The sequence below is a fragment of the Strix aluco genome, chromosome 3 (genome assembly GCF_031877795.1).
Source record: "Strix aluco isolate bStrAlu1 chromosome 3, bStrAlu1.hap1, whole genome shotgun sequence".
Taxonomy (NCBI): Eukaryota; Metazoa; Chordata; class Aves; order Strigiformes; family Strigidae; genus Strix; species Strix aluco.
Window position 1 is genome coordinate 106,528,806 of NC_133933.1, and position 12,620 is coordinate 106,541,425.

Consider the following 12,620-nt stretch of genomic DNA (forward strand, 5'->3'; position numbering starts at 1 on the left):
AAAGGAGCCTGATCTGGTGACTGCTCTGTAATAGCCTACATCCACATGTTCCTGTTGTCCTTCAGCAGAGCCTGACAGCCAAAGATAGTGGTGGGCAAACTCTGCAGCAACAGCTGCTTTCCTTACGTGCTGCTCTGCAGGGTTGCACAGCCCTCTCCAGAGTGAGGCTCCAGGGCTTTTTCCAGTCCTTGATCTCTTGTCCTAGATGACTGCTGAAGAACTCCTGACATTTGTCTGTGGTTACGGTCTGCAAGATTGTCCTTCCAAATAAGAGCTTGCAGATTATATTGAATTAATATAACCTGTAGGCTCATGTAAATTGGTAATTTACATAATAACTTTTAAAAATTCTTAATCCTTTTCCTAAGTGGTCAACACCAAGTACTTCTAAGGAAAATAGAAGAAATCTTCCTAATCCTTGCTAATTAAAAATTTCCGTAAGTCATAAAATAGGAGGTTTAATATCCCTTTCTAAATGTATTATATTTCAGATGTTACACAGATATAAGTATTAAATAGCAGATATTCAAATACTATTTCTTTCCTATGTTTTTGATCTCTTTTTCAGTCTTGCCTAGTGTTCAACCTTCATGGCATACTACAGCAATACTAGCAGTAATGCTGCAGCACAAGTTTAAAGAAATAAGCGGGACAAGGCTTGTAAGGAGAGAAAATAGCTTTCATTAGACAAATGGATACTAATTAGATAGTGAATGAAAAATGCATTTCTTTGCCTCACTTCTGAATTTGCCAGTTGTTTCCACTCTGGGCTCTTGGGCAGTTAAATGAGAAGCACCCCCTGCTTTCTCTTTTTTTCATTGTGCCCTTGTTTATATGTCTCTTCTGGAGTGAACAACCCTGGTTTTTATGGATTTCCTGTGCCCTGAGGCCTGTCTCTTTCTGGGAAGGACTGGTCTTTTTGCACAGTATTGTAAGTGAAAAATGAATGATGGTCTGTGAATTGGTAATACCGTAGTTTATTGTATGGGTCTTCACTGCAGTCTTTCTGTATTCCAACAACTTGGTCACTTTTTATCTGACACCTTGTGCTCGAGGAACTGCCCATGTAAATCCCTCACTCACTTAATGTAGTTAATGGAGAGCAATTCTATAAGATAAATAAATACTTTAAATATTACCCTTCTAAACATGAATTATCTTGTCAGGGTGAAATATAAGTAAATTCTTCTAAAGGATTAATTCAGATACATTTTTGTAATCTGTGAATATTTTTCTCCCTTTCTGTTTTCTTCACTTCTAGATCATCAACAGATACATTAAACATTGGACCAAAACCAGAACTTTGCTACACCTTACTCTTTACTTTCTGTATCGATGAGCATTTACAAGGAATAAAAAACCAAAAATAAACCAAAGGACAGAAGAACTAGATTACTTTCACTGGGTTTCGAGCACAATGAATTGCACCACATTCCAGCATCAAAAGAGGTGCTATTTACATTGTTGCTTCTTAATATAATAATTGCAATTTTTATTACGTGTATTTTTCCAGATCAAAATGACTCAGTGTTGACATCTAAATTTTCACTTTTTTTCTAAGGGGAGCAGAACAGTTTGTTCTGCTGGAGGAGAGGAGAGGAGAGGAGAGGAGAGGAGAGGAGAGGAGAGGAGAGGAGAGGAGAGGAGAGGAGAGGAGAGGAGAGGAGAGGAGAGGAGAGGAGAGGAGAGGAGAGGAGAGGAGAGGAGAGGAGAGGAGAGGAGAGGAGAGGAGAGGAGAGGAGAGGAGAGGAGAGGAGAGGAGAGGAGAGGAGAGGAGAGGAGAGGAGAGGAGAGGAGAGGAGAGGAGAGGAGAGGGAGAAAAAGTATTTCAAAACTTACAACTTACAAAGCTGCTACACTTTAGTAATAATTAAAGCTACACAAATAACAATCAGAAATTTAATATGCCACATAATCCTTAATTATTGTTCACAGGTTTTGCTACTATTTCAGCCTTTGCCTGAAAGTAGATAAATATGTATGATTCTCTGTAACTTCATTTTTTTGTGCGTATTATTTTGAAATTATCTGTGTCTTTCATTAAACGTTAAGGTAATATTTAATTATTGTTTTATTTCTATCAATATAACATAAAGGAAGAACTATTCAATTTTCTCTAATAAGAAGGAAATTAAAAATCAATTTCTAAGCCATCTCATTTTGAAAAGAAATTTTAAAAGCATTGAGACTATCATTTTGAATTATATAATAAATCATTTCATGTTTTATAGCACACAATAGTCAAGAGACATTTGTTTTGTAAATTCAACTCAGTTTTCCAATGCAGCTCACATTTTGTTTGTCCTGACTTTACTATCTCCACCTTCATTGCTGTGCAATATGAAAATATATGAAGACCTGGTATTTCTTACAGCTGCTTGTATTTCTGAGCAGTGATGTTCCCTTCTCCTCCAGTCTAACATCTTATTTGAACCTGTAACAGGTTAGTCGCCCTCCAGGAACAAGCCTCAGTTCAAATTCCTGAGCGCATTGGTGCTGACTACCAGGCTTCCTTCTGTGGGGTCTTTTTCCATGGGGGATGCTCTGCCATAGCCTTCTTTCTCCCCCACCGCCACAGTCTGAGCCATGAAGTGGGGCAGTGGGGCTCTGACTGTGCTGCCAGAGCACCATACAGCCAAATGTCTGAAGTGCTCTGCAGATATCCACAAACTCTTGCTTTAGAGGTGATAATATAACATGAGGACTTAAGATCACAGGTATTTTATAAATGGGTAAACTAAGGACATGAAGGCTAAGTCACTTTCCAAGGGCCATGCATATGCAGAGCCAGAAATAACAATAAAATATGCTTAATAGAGTCTATGAAATAGAATCACATAGATTAGATTTTACTTCTCCCACTACTCAGTAGTCTTTAAAAAACCTTTAACAATTAAGTCTTTAACAATTTTTTTTAAAAAAATTGGCATAAATTACAGTGACCTTCCCAAAACCATTGAACCTTTCCCAGTTTCCAGAAAGAGGAAACTAGCTTGTTCATTTTCTGATTCACCTTTTCTCTCCTTGTCAAAGGAAACAAACCCCAAAACTTTTTTTTCATGTGTAGGATCCCTGAGGATATGGTGTTAAGCTTGGTTGGTACTGAAATTCAGAGTAGAGCAATTACTTGCTTTACAAGATTTTAGGCAAAAACTGTTGGTTTTAACAAATGTACCTTGGTGGTTTTTTCTACTTCAGTCTGCTGTTGAGATAGGAAAATGTAGGTAGCCCAACCCCCTCTTCTACACTTCCCTGATGCGATTGGTAAGCTCTCAGAGATGCCAACGATATTTGAAATGGTTGAGCACCATTTCATCTGAAATGATGTAGCAGTCCCCTCTTGTTTCTCACCTTTGTCATGTGCAGCGTGTGAAATATCTAATGGATAAGCAGGAACTCAAGGAGCCCTTAGCAGCCACTGAGCTGTTCAATCAGTTTGGCTCTGGAAATAATGAGACAGAGTCTGATCAGATGTACAAAGAGCCTGCAAGCAGAGTTACATGACTGTAAACTTGGTATGAGAGGAGACCAAGCAAAACAAAACAGATGACAAAGGCACGATTTGCTTGCTATTAACGATGCCTCTGTAACATCACAGGCTATCTCTAAGCTATATTTTCCACTGCATTGCTGGCTTGCAAAACTTTTAATGGAACAAGTTTTTCTGGCAGAAGAACACTGATTTTTATCTTTAATGAGCAGCCTCTCTATCATTTAGCTTCAGGAAACAGCTTCCTGGTTGTAAACTGCTTGAGAGTGCTGACAGCCAGTCAACTTCAAAAGCAGCCAGAAGAAACTTTCTCGGTAACTTTGGGAAGGAATTAAAAAATGCTGAAAGGTGCAGATGATGTTGTTACAGAGCAGGAGGACTCTGCTTCCCAGCATGGAGAAGTTATGAGTTGGGATATCAATGACATCAAGCTTCCCCAGGTATGTGTCTCTGTCTTAGAAATTTATCCAGTTCTGACCAGTCACCTCCAATTCTCCACTGATTTTAAATGCTTTCTCAGTCATCTATGCCTCATTGACTTTATTCTCTTTGCCACCTCGAGGTATGGGACAGTGTTTTATTGAAAAGCTAGAAAATATTGGGCAAATGTTGGAAGTTTCCATGTATTTTTCCTTAAACATATTATTGAAAGAGCTGCTGATACATGAAAAATAGCAAAGCTGCAGATGTGTTACCTTTCTAGTCCACTGGCCGATGAGGTGCAGAAAAAGCAGGGAAAAAAAATGATCTCCTGCTGTGGGTGCTCAATTAGAGATGTCCAGGACTTTCTTTTGAAGATCAGGCTCCAGTCAAGCAGGCTGGCTTTCCACATGGAGGCAACACTCCTTTCATGAGCACCAAGGAAGAGTTTGCTTCATATTTGATGAGGGGCAGAATAGTGATCTTTCCCTCCCTCAGTCCTTTCCAAGTCCTCTTATCAAAAAATTCCAACCATGCTCTCCACTGAAAGCCCACAGCACCCTGCACGCCAAAGTCATCTCTGTCCCTCACCTCAGCATATTTGTGCCAGATTCCTCCTTCAGCGAACAGCTCTGCCTTTCACTTCCCAATCCTGTCTTCTTATCTGATCCCAGTCTCTTCCCTGCTATTCCACTGCTGTTTGCCCAAAGCCTCCATGTCCCAGGCTGCCTCCTTCCCTGCCCTCCACCCCAAGGTCACCTTCACCTGCATTTCAGCCTGCAGGCTTCCTCCACACCCTTCCCTATGCTATCCAATAGCTCCTGGGGGAGCACAGGAGTTTTTCTCTTCTCAGCTGATGTTCTTGCTGCTGTAATAGCTCTTAGTGGTTGGGAACAGCAATTTCAAGGAAATTCCTACTAAGTTTTTGTACCCCTACAAGACCTTTTCCCTCAAAACCATCAGCAGGTATGTTAGGTGCTTTACAGCTTGCCGCATTTTACTGTGTTGCCTGTACCCACTGAGGTGATGTGTGTTTGGTCCTTTGTTTTTTTTTCCATTGAGATTTATTTTTATTGTTCCTTACAGTGTTTTCATTGGAGTTTTTTTGCTTAGCCTGTAGCAGTGAAAATAAAGCCTGACTAGGATGTCAGGTTTCTTTGTTTTGGACTTCAGAAAAATCACCATGGAAGTCTTTCATGGCAATTAAGCCTAATGGACCAAAGTCCAGAAATAAAGACCTACAAATGTGGGCATAGTCTCAGTCTGATTCAGTATTTGCCCTTTTTCCAGAGAGTTGAGCCAAATCAAGCCAAATGATTCAGTGCAATGCTGCTGTGAACAGCCTGAAAGGCAAAGCAGGATCTCTGACATGAAAGCTAACAGAAGTTAGTCAGTGACTGCTGCCTAAAGGAAAAGTGTCTGCTGTTTTACATCAGGCACCCTACCTCCCTCTCCTGGGAAGGTCCTACACTGAGCCGGACCCATGGGTGAGTGAGAACAGCCTCCCGGCCAGGCTTTCCTGATGCTTTGGGGCTTGAACAGCCATGGGGAGCTGTGGTTTTTCTGCCTTCTCTCCACTGCTCCCTCCTGCCAACCACCATCACCTGCTGGGGTGCTGGAGTTACCCAGGCTAGAGGACACCCAGCAGAGGACCAGGTCTGCTGGGCTCTTGCACAAGTTTTTCTCTTCCCCAGCCTAAAACGTGGCTTGCTTTGGTCTCTCCACAGGACATAAGACAGATAGACTGGTTTCAAGAATGGCCAGATTCTTATGTAAAACATATCTACAGCTCAGAGGATAAAAATGCTCAGAGGCACCACAGCAGCTGGGCAATGAGAAACACCAACAACCACAACTCTCGCATCTTAAAAAAGTCCTGCCTTGGGGTGGTGGTCTGTGGCAACAACTGCTCGACCTTGGATGGGAGGAAGATCTACTTAAGACCAGCCATATGTGATAAAGCTAGGCAAAAACAACAGCGTGAGTATGAGCATGGCTGTTCATTGTACGGCAGTTCATAAGTGAACACAACATAAAAGAAATCAAAGTAGAGAATATCCTTTGGATTATCCAACCTTCCCACTGCCGTTTCTTATATTCCAGTGCAACTCTTGATTTTGGAACAATGCATTTTACATTTCTCTTACTGTTGGGGGAGGAGTTGTTTGCTTGTTTGTTTGTTGTTTGGGTTTTTTTTTTTCTTTTTTTATCTATATTTCTGATGGTTAGAGATTGATTCCCAGCCTTCTCAGGTCCATGAGTGATGCTACTGAGAAAGCTGTGCAGTGCAGGCAGCTTCCTGCTGTCCTGTTCCTGCTGACCTGACTGTTGACTTCATTATTGCATGGGCCCAAGAGTAACTCAGGAAGCAAGTCTTTCGGGAAAGAAGTTGCTCATAAACTATTATGACTGAAAAATAGGCCTCATAGTCATGTCACTGAAGCAAGACAAAGCAAATAGAGAACATGAGCTGCACACACATTTTTAACAAGATGATTCCAAACAATTGTTGATTGCTCAGTAGAGCTAGCACATACTGATTTTTGGATCTGATTAACACTTTGACTAAAGAAAGGTATTACTCAAGCACTCAATGAAATCAGAATGATGTCCTCTAGAAAAATCACACAAGAACACATATGACATTTCAGACACTGCCAAGTTAAAAATACCTAAAATTGATATTAAATGATAATAAATTACAAATTATAATAAAACTATAACAGAAATAAATTTTGCCTGTTATATTTAAGAATGGAACAGAATAAAGGCAATTATTAATTTGCTTATATTGATTTTTGCTTACTTTTGAAAGTTTTTTGCATAGTCTTTCTCAATGTAGTTTCTGAGCCCCAAACCAGAAGTGGCAATCCACCACCAATGAACCACTGTATCACATGGGATTCATCTGACTGGTGTTGTATAGAAAGTATTTCCCATCATCTTTGCTCCAGGGAAGTGCTGTCCAAACTGCAATGGACCCCTGCGGCTCCTTTCCTGCCGAGGCCATGGTGGTTACCCAGTTACCAACTTCTGGAGGCATGAAGGCCAATTCATATTTTTTCAGGTTGGTATAAAATTACCTTACATTATGCAAATTAATTTTAAAGACTGTTTTTAAAGATTGATAAAGGACATTTTTGTTCTGACAAATAAGGATCGTTGAATATGACAAGGTCAAATGACTATAAGGAGAAAAATTTTCACAATGGGTGGGCAAAGTCCTAAGCAACCTAATCTAACTATGAAGTTAGTCCTGCCTGAGCAGGAGGTTGAGCTAGACCTCCAGAGGTCCCTTCCAACCTAAATTAGCCTATGCTACTATGATTCTACAGCATATTTTTCATTTAAGCTCTTGGAAAAAAACCCTGCTGATTTTGAAGCACTTTGCCTCAGGTACACAGGAACCAATGAATCCTCAAAAAGTCAGACATGACATATTATCTCAACCTCTTCCCCAAGGCACCACGCATAAGCATGAGGCTATCTTAGAGCAGGAAATGGTTGTACCCAAGCGACTGTCTATGGAAAATGCCATGTGTGCATTACATGTAACTTATATTTGGATACCAGTGTATGCAAGTGTTTAAATAATGGGCACTATTTCTGGGAGCTGTAGTCCTAGTTTAGTACCATAATCACTGAACTGTCCTGTTTTCCAGTCTTTTACTTATGTGCAGGTTAAATAAAATTAATTCTCTGTGGAAACTAATGGAAATAATGTTCTGATAAACATGTCTAAAGTGGGAGAAGAATGGAAATGTCTGCAGGGACACTGTAGACACTGCAGGCTGCAGAAGACCTTGTGGCTTCAGCAGGGGCTCTAGTGTGAGGAGTCTCTTCTGCATGTAAATGTGGTGCACTGGTTTTATGATTTCAGAGAATTTGTACCCCATCACATGTCATCTGAGATATGTTTGTTACTTGAGCGCATATTAAATAAGTCTTATTAAGTATAAAGCATTAAGTCAGGCCATATGTGTGGTTTTGGCCTGTGCTACAAATTCTGCTCCCTTAAGATTAATAACAAGGTTGTTTCTGACTTTAATATGTCATAATTTCTTTCAAAAGTCCAAAGGAGCTCATGACCATCCACGTCCAGAAACAAAACTAGAAGCAGAAGCAAGAAGATCAATCCAAAAAGCACAGACAGCTTTTTCTCCATCTTCTCCAAGATTAAAAAGAATCCGGGAGATTGAGGTAACACTTATTATCGATCAATGAAATTGTGGGGCTAGTGATCCATGGGTCAAGGCACAGTGCAGTCTAGCTGGGCTTCTGGTCTGGGTGGGAGCAGGCTTTACATCTCCGCATTCTGTCTCCCTGTGATCAGGCCAAGAAGGAGCAGGGCTGTCCTGAGAATCCTGCTCTGCTCAGCACTGTCATCCACTGCCAGCACCCCCCATCTGGAGCCTCTTTGGGCCTGGTGGCAGCAGGGGATTACATCTACACTGGTAAACAAAACAGGGCTGGAGGGCAGGCTCAGTCACATCACTATTCACGTGGTCCTTACCATGCATTTGGCCAGAGCTAACTTGTCCTTACAGACAAAATGCCCTGGCAAGGGTCAAGAGGTCAGCATGTGCCAGGGACCATTGCCTGGAAAGATTTTGGACAAGGCTGCATCAAGTTTGGGTCCCTCACTGTACACAGCTGGCTTTGAACCTACCTGTGCCCCTATGTGCTGTCATGCTACAAGCCACAGACAATAAGAATCTCAAGCTGATGCTGTAAAAAATAGCCCTTGGTGGGCTGCAACACAACCCTTGCATCATTTCACTTCAGGTCCAGAGGTCGCCCAAGGCCAGGATGTAGTATGGACACTGTCAGGCCATGCCTTTTGATCCCTGTTACCAACAACAGTCCTTGGCCTAATTTTATTTAGCTGCATGGACACAGCTTTAGAGCCCCAGCTCTTTCCTTTTTTAAATGCAAGAGTTGTCTTTAGAAAAATTTCCCACAAGTTCTTTGTTGGTGCTGCTCCAGAAATTAAATTATTCACAAAGAAATCTGGGAATAAAGTAATTAGATATTTAGTTTAATCAATATTGACATTGAAGGAGAATATTAGAAGGTTTTAATTGGATTTAACTTACAGTATTGATTGCACCACCTCATGAGAAAATTTTAACAAATGAACACTTGAAAACTGGGAAATACTTTTGGCAATAACTGAACTCAGGAGGAAGATTCGTGTATGTGTGTACACATACACACAAACACACTGTATAATATTTTAATGTAGAATACAATATATAACATTACCTATATGATATACCTATTGTATATGGTATCTTGACAAAACAAACTTATCATTAACAAGGCAAATCCAGAAATCCTCACTCCTTCTTCCTCCAGTCCCCCAACCCTTACTTAAGAAAACCCAGTTACTTCAGTAGCAGGCCTGGATCATTTTATTCACAGACTTAATGCCCATCAGGGAAAGAGAAGCTCTCCTGCAGGGCAGCTGCCCCTGAGCAGGATTCAGCCACCTGCAGACCCTCAAGGGCTGTGAGGACACCTCAGGTGCAGGAGGCACTGCCCCACCCTTGGAGAGACAGAAGGAGGTCATGTTTTCTTCACATTAACGTGTGTCTTGAGGTCCTCCACTGACATGGAGGAGGTGCCATAGAAAAATGAAGGCACCCTCCACATCTGCTCATCTTTCCTGGGTTTTGCCAGGGTTGATAACGTGCATCATTTCTGCCTGGTGTGCCCCGCTTGCTCCCTGGTCTCCAGAAGGGCTTTGAAGATAGACAGTGCTTTGAAGGACTTACAGAAGCACTGATATTAAAACATCATCTCTGCTGGGTGTGGAAACGCTTGTGAAAGCCTCTAAAGAGATCGTGTAGACTGCCACATGCCTGATGGAGGGAACTGGGTAGAGCAGTGAGGCTGTCTCCAGTGACCTTCCTTGCAAAGGCTGTGTTACACGCAACTGTACACCACTGGTCTTCACATGCAGTTTGTTTTGTGCTAAATGTGGTGCATCCTCCCCAGCCTGGTGTTTGGGATAGTAACCAGTGCCCCTTCACCTACAGACAAAAGGGATAATTGGGCTGGGTGGGGACAAACTTTTTAAATGGACAGCATGGGGAAGCAGAGGGATCCAGAAGCTCAAGAAGTAGATCAGAAGAGTGAACAGAGGAAGTTAAACTCATTTGGATGGAATATGAATTTAAGAGCTGCTATTTCTGCTGGAAATACTCAGGAGGATACTAAAAACCAGAGCTCAGGAGTGACTCTCATGGAGACCCACTGACTTGGGATGGGACAGTCAGAGAGTACAGGATGGACTGCTGGTGGCCTCTTGACACAAGTTCCTGGGAACACAAGAATAAGAAAAAACAGCTGAGCTGCTGTGTAAATTTCTAACGAATACACAAACAATGTTTTTCATATCAGTGGTTTAATTCTATCCCCATGAACACTAAAATAGTCCTCACCTAGCAAATGTTACTGAGCCACATGGCTTTTTTTCTTTTATACCTGAGCCTACTGGTCTTTCTACGTCTTTCTGGTGTTTTCATTGCGAATTGTGTGGGAGTAGGAACAGACCAAAGATGTCATAAATATCTAATTGTAGAGCCTGCTCTTCAGACGCTCTGACTCTGTGCAGTTGGAGTGATACCGTTTACCCTCATCTGGCTTTAAAGTTCATGGCTCTCCAGCAGGTTTTTCTTCGGAATAACCCATCATATTTGTGTTCTGCCAAGACCAGCTGCGATACAGCTAACTCAGGAGTCTGATCTGACATGCAGAACCTGTCTCGCTGAATCTGCAAAACTCTTCTGAAAAGAGTCAATTTTAATGTGCTCACAAGAGACCAGGGAGGAGAACTTCAGAAAAATGTATGAGAACAAAATAGAGCAAGTGATACACAGAATGTTTTCTCTATGGTGTCAGTGGGTCTTTAGCTGAAGGTGGGCTGGGTCCTACATCAAGTTGTTGGAATTTCTTCTCATGGTGAGTGGAGAACATCTGAAAGGAGCTTTTCTGCTCTGACAGTCAGCAAAAACACTATAATTAAACGGATGCAAAACCAGAATTACAAAGAAGAAAGACCTGTAAGTACTCATCAGAAATGATAGCCCAGAATGAGTGTTCTGAAAGGAATTAAAATTTGCAAAATTATAATCCAATAATTAGAGCAATTAAGGAAGTTGTGAAATATCCAGAACAAAAGACACAGAAGAATAATTCTTGTGTGCTGCTCCCTCCCTGAATGAAATTTCTGTTTGTGGGTTAAAAAAAATGTAAAGATAGGAAAATTTATCAGTTAGAAATAGTAGAGTCTTGAAAAGCTGAAGCATAATATTCCTGTAGTGAAAAGATACCTTCAAAACAATCAGTTTAAAAAAATCATACTTAACTTTTCCAAACTCCATAAAAAAAAATAATCTGTGGTGTTAAATGTATTAGTATAATTTCATTTTCAGGTACATCTTCGGTATATGCTGGCAGCAGACCCCGAGGGCTGTGCATGTGAGGTCTAACAATTCTTTCAGTGTAAAACAGGCTTTGGGCAAAAACTGGTGAAACAAACCCAGACCAACGATCTGGGAGCCTTGTTTGATTTGTCCCTAAAGCCCACTGGCACTTCTCTACAAGGAGGCTCTGCTACAGTGTCTGCTTCATTACCTGTATTAACCGAATGCATTCGTGAGGGTCTCATAGAGGACAGTTTTTATTTCATGCTGCTAGACTACACCTTGTTTTTCACTAAACCACGCCTTGCTTTCCCAAGTCTCTGACAGGTGCAATGCCGAGGACGGAGGCTTTGCCTTTGCTTTTTTCCAAGCCGGATGCTTACATGCTACCTACTAATTTCGGGGGACATTTAAGCAAAAGTTCCTGGGAGCTGATGCTGGACAGCTGCTCTGGGCAGCCACCATACCCAAGGGCAGCTGGAGAGGATGGGGACTCTGGAGAGGCACCGACCTGGAGCAGGAGCCCTTCCCTCAAGAGGACGCCCAGCACTGGGAGGCCTTGCAGCAGCCCTGCCGTCCCTGCGGCCGACCTGCCCTGCGCAGCCCCTTCCCCCCAGCACTGCGCCCACCCCGGAACCCAGCACATCCTGCCCATGAAAAAGGGTGGCCATGACACCTTCAGGCCTAACGCCGGCCCTTTGGGGGATGAATCCTGTGAGCAGAAATCCCCCCTGGCCTACGGCGGCAGCTGCCTCCCTCCACTGCCCTACCCGGCTCCTCAGGGAGGCCCCTGCCCCACAGCAAGCGGGGCACACCACCACCGCCAGCTCTCGGCACCTCTGAGGGGATGTGAAGGAGACATGGGCGAGGGAGGGCGCCGTATGGGTCTAAACTATCGCAATGACGACATGTTATTTAACCTGTACCCAGTACGGTGACCGGGTTTAAATGTCCTCTCTCCCCGCTCCTCTGGCAATGGGCCTAATTCACCATCCCTGTTGCAATGTAGATTTGAAAGTGCTACCACACCAGTTCCCTCTTTAGCTCTTCTTTCAGGCCCCAGGAGGGGCTTTCATACCTCTTCAGGCATAGTCAAAGACTTGTCTTTGTTCTTTTTAACTGTTATATTTTTCCCTACTATTTCATTGCTCTAATAAAATGTATCAGCTCTTCTTACAGACTACTTCCCTGACATTCTGGTTTGGTAGCATTTCAATCCACCTTGATACTCAGTTTGTTCAAGCCTGTGGGACTGTGGAAGGTGCAGATGGATGACCTCA

The 12,620-nt window shown here is 42.3% G+C and overlaps 1 protein-coding gene across 1 annotated transcript; it reads left to right on the forward strand.

Annotated features, from left to right (window-relative positions):
• Positions 1 to 3,828: 3,828 nt before the first annotated feature.
• GCM1 (glial cells missing transcription factor 1) lies at positions 3,829 to 12,183 on the forward strand. Its single transcript, XM_074820795.1, has 6 exons — positions 3,829 to 3,930; positions 5,638 to 5,890; positions 6,865 to 6,977; positions 7,982 to 8,110; positions 11,658 to 11,988; positions 12,161 to 12,183. Exons 1-6 carry the CDS (start codon positions 3,829 to 3,831, stop codon positions 12,181 to 12,183), a joined length of 951 nt encoding a protein of 316 aa, XP_074676896.1.
• Positions 12,184 to 12,620: the final 437 nt, after the last annotated feature.

Bases quoted from the DNA above. Each gene is read 5' to 3' on its own strand.
- GCM1 (XM_074820795.1), top strand. From the start codon at position 3,829: ATGCTGAAAGGTGCAGATGATGTTGTTACAGAGCAGGAGGACTCTGCT. The intron at 5,891-6,864 runs GTGAGTATGAGC...TCTTTGCTCCAG, and splicing joins AGCTAGGCAAAAACAACAGC to GGAAGTGCTGTCCAAACTGC. The intron at 11,989-12,160 runs TGCCCATGAAAA...GGCACACCACCA, and splicing joins CCCCGGAACCCAGCACATCC to CCGCCAGCTCTCGGCACCTC.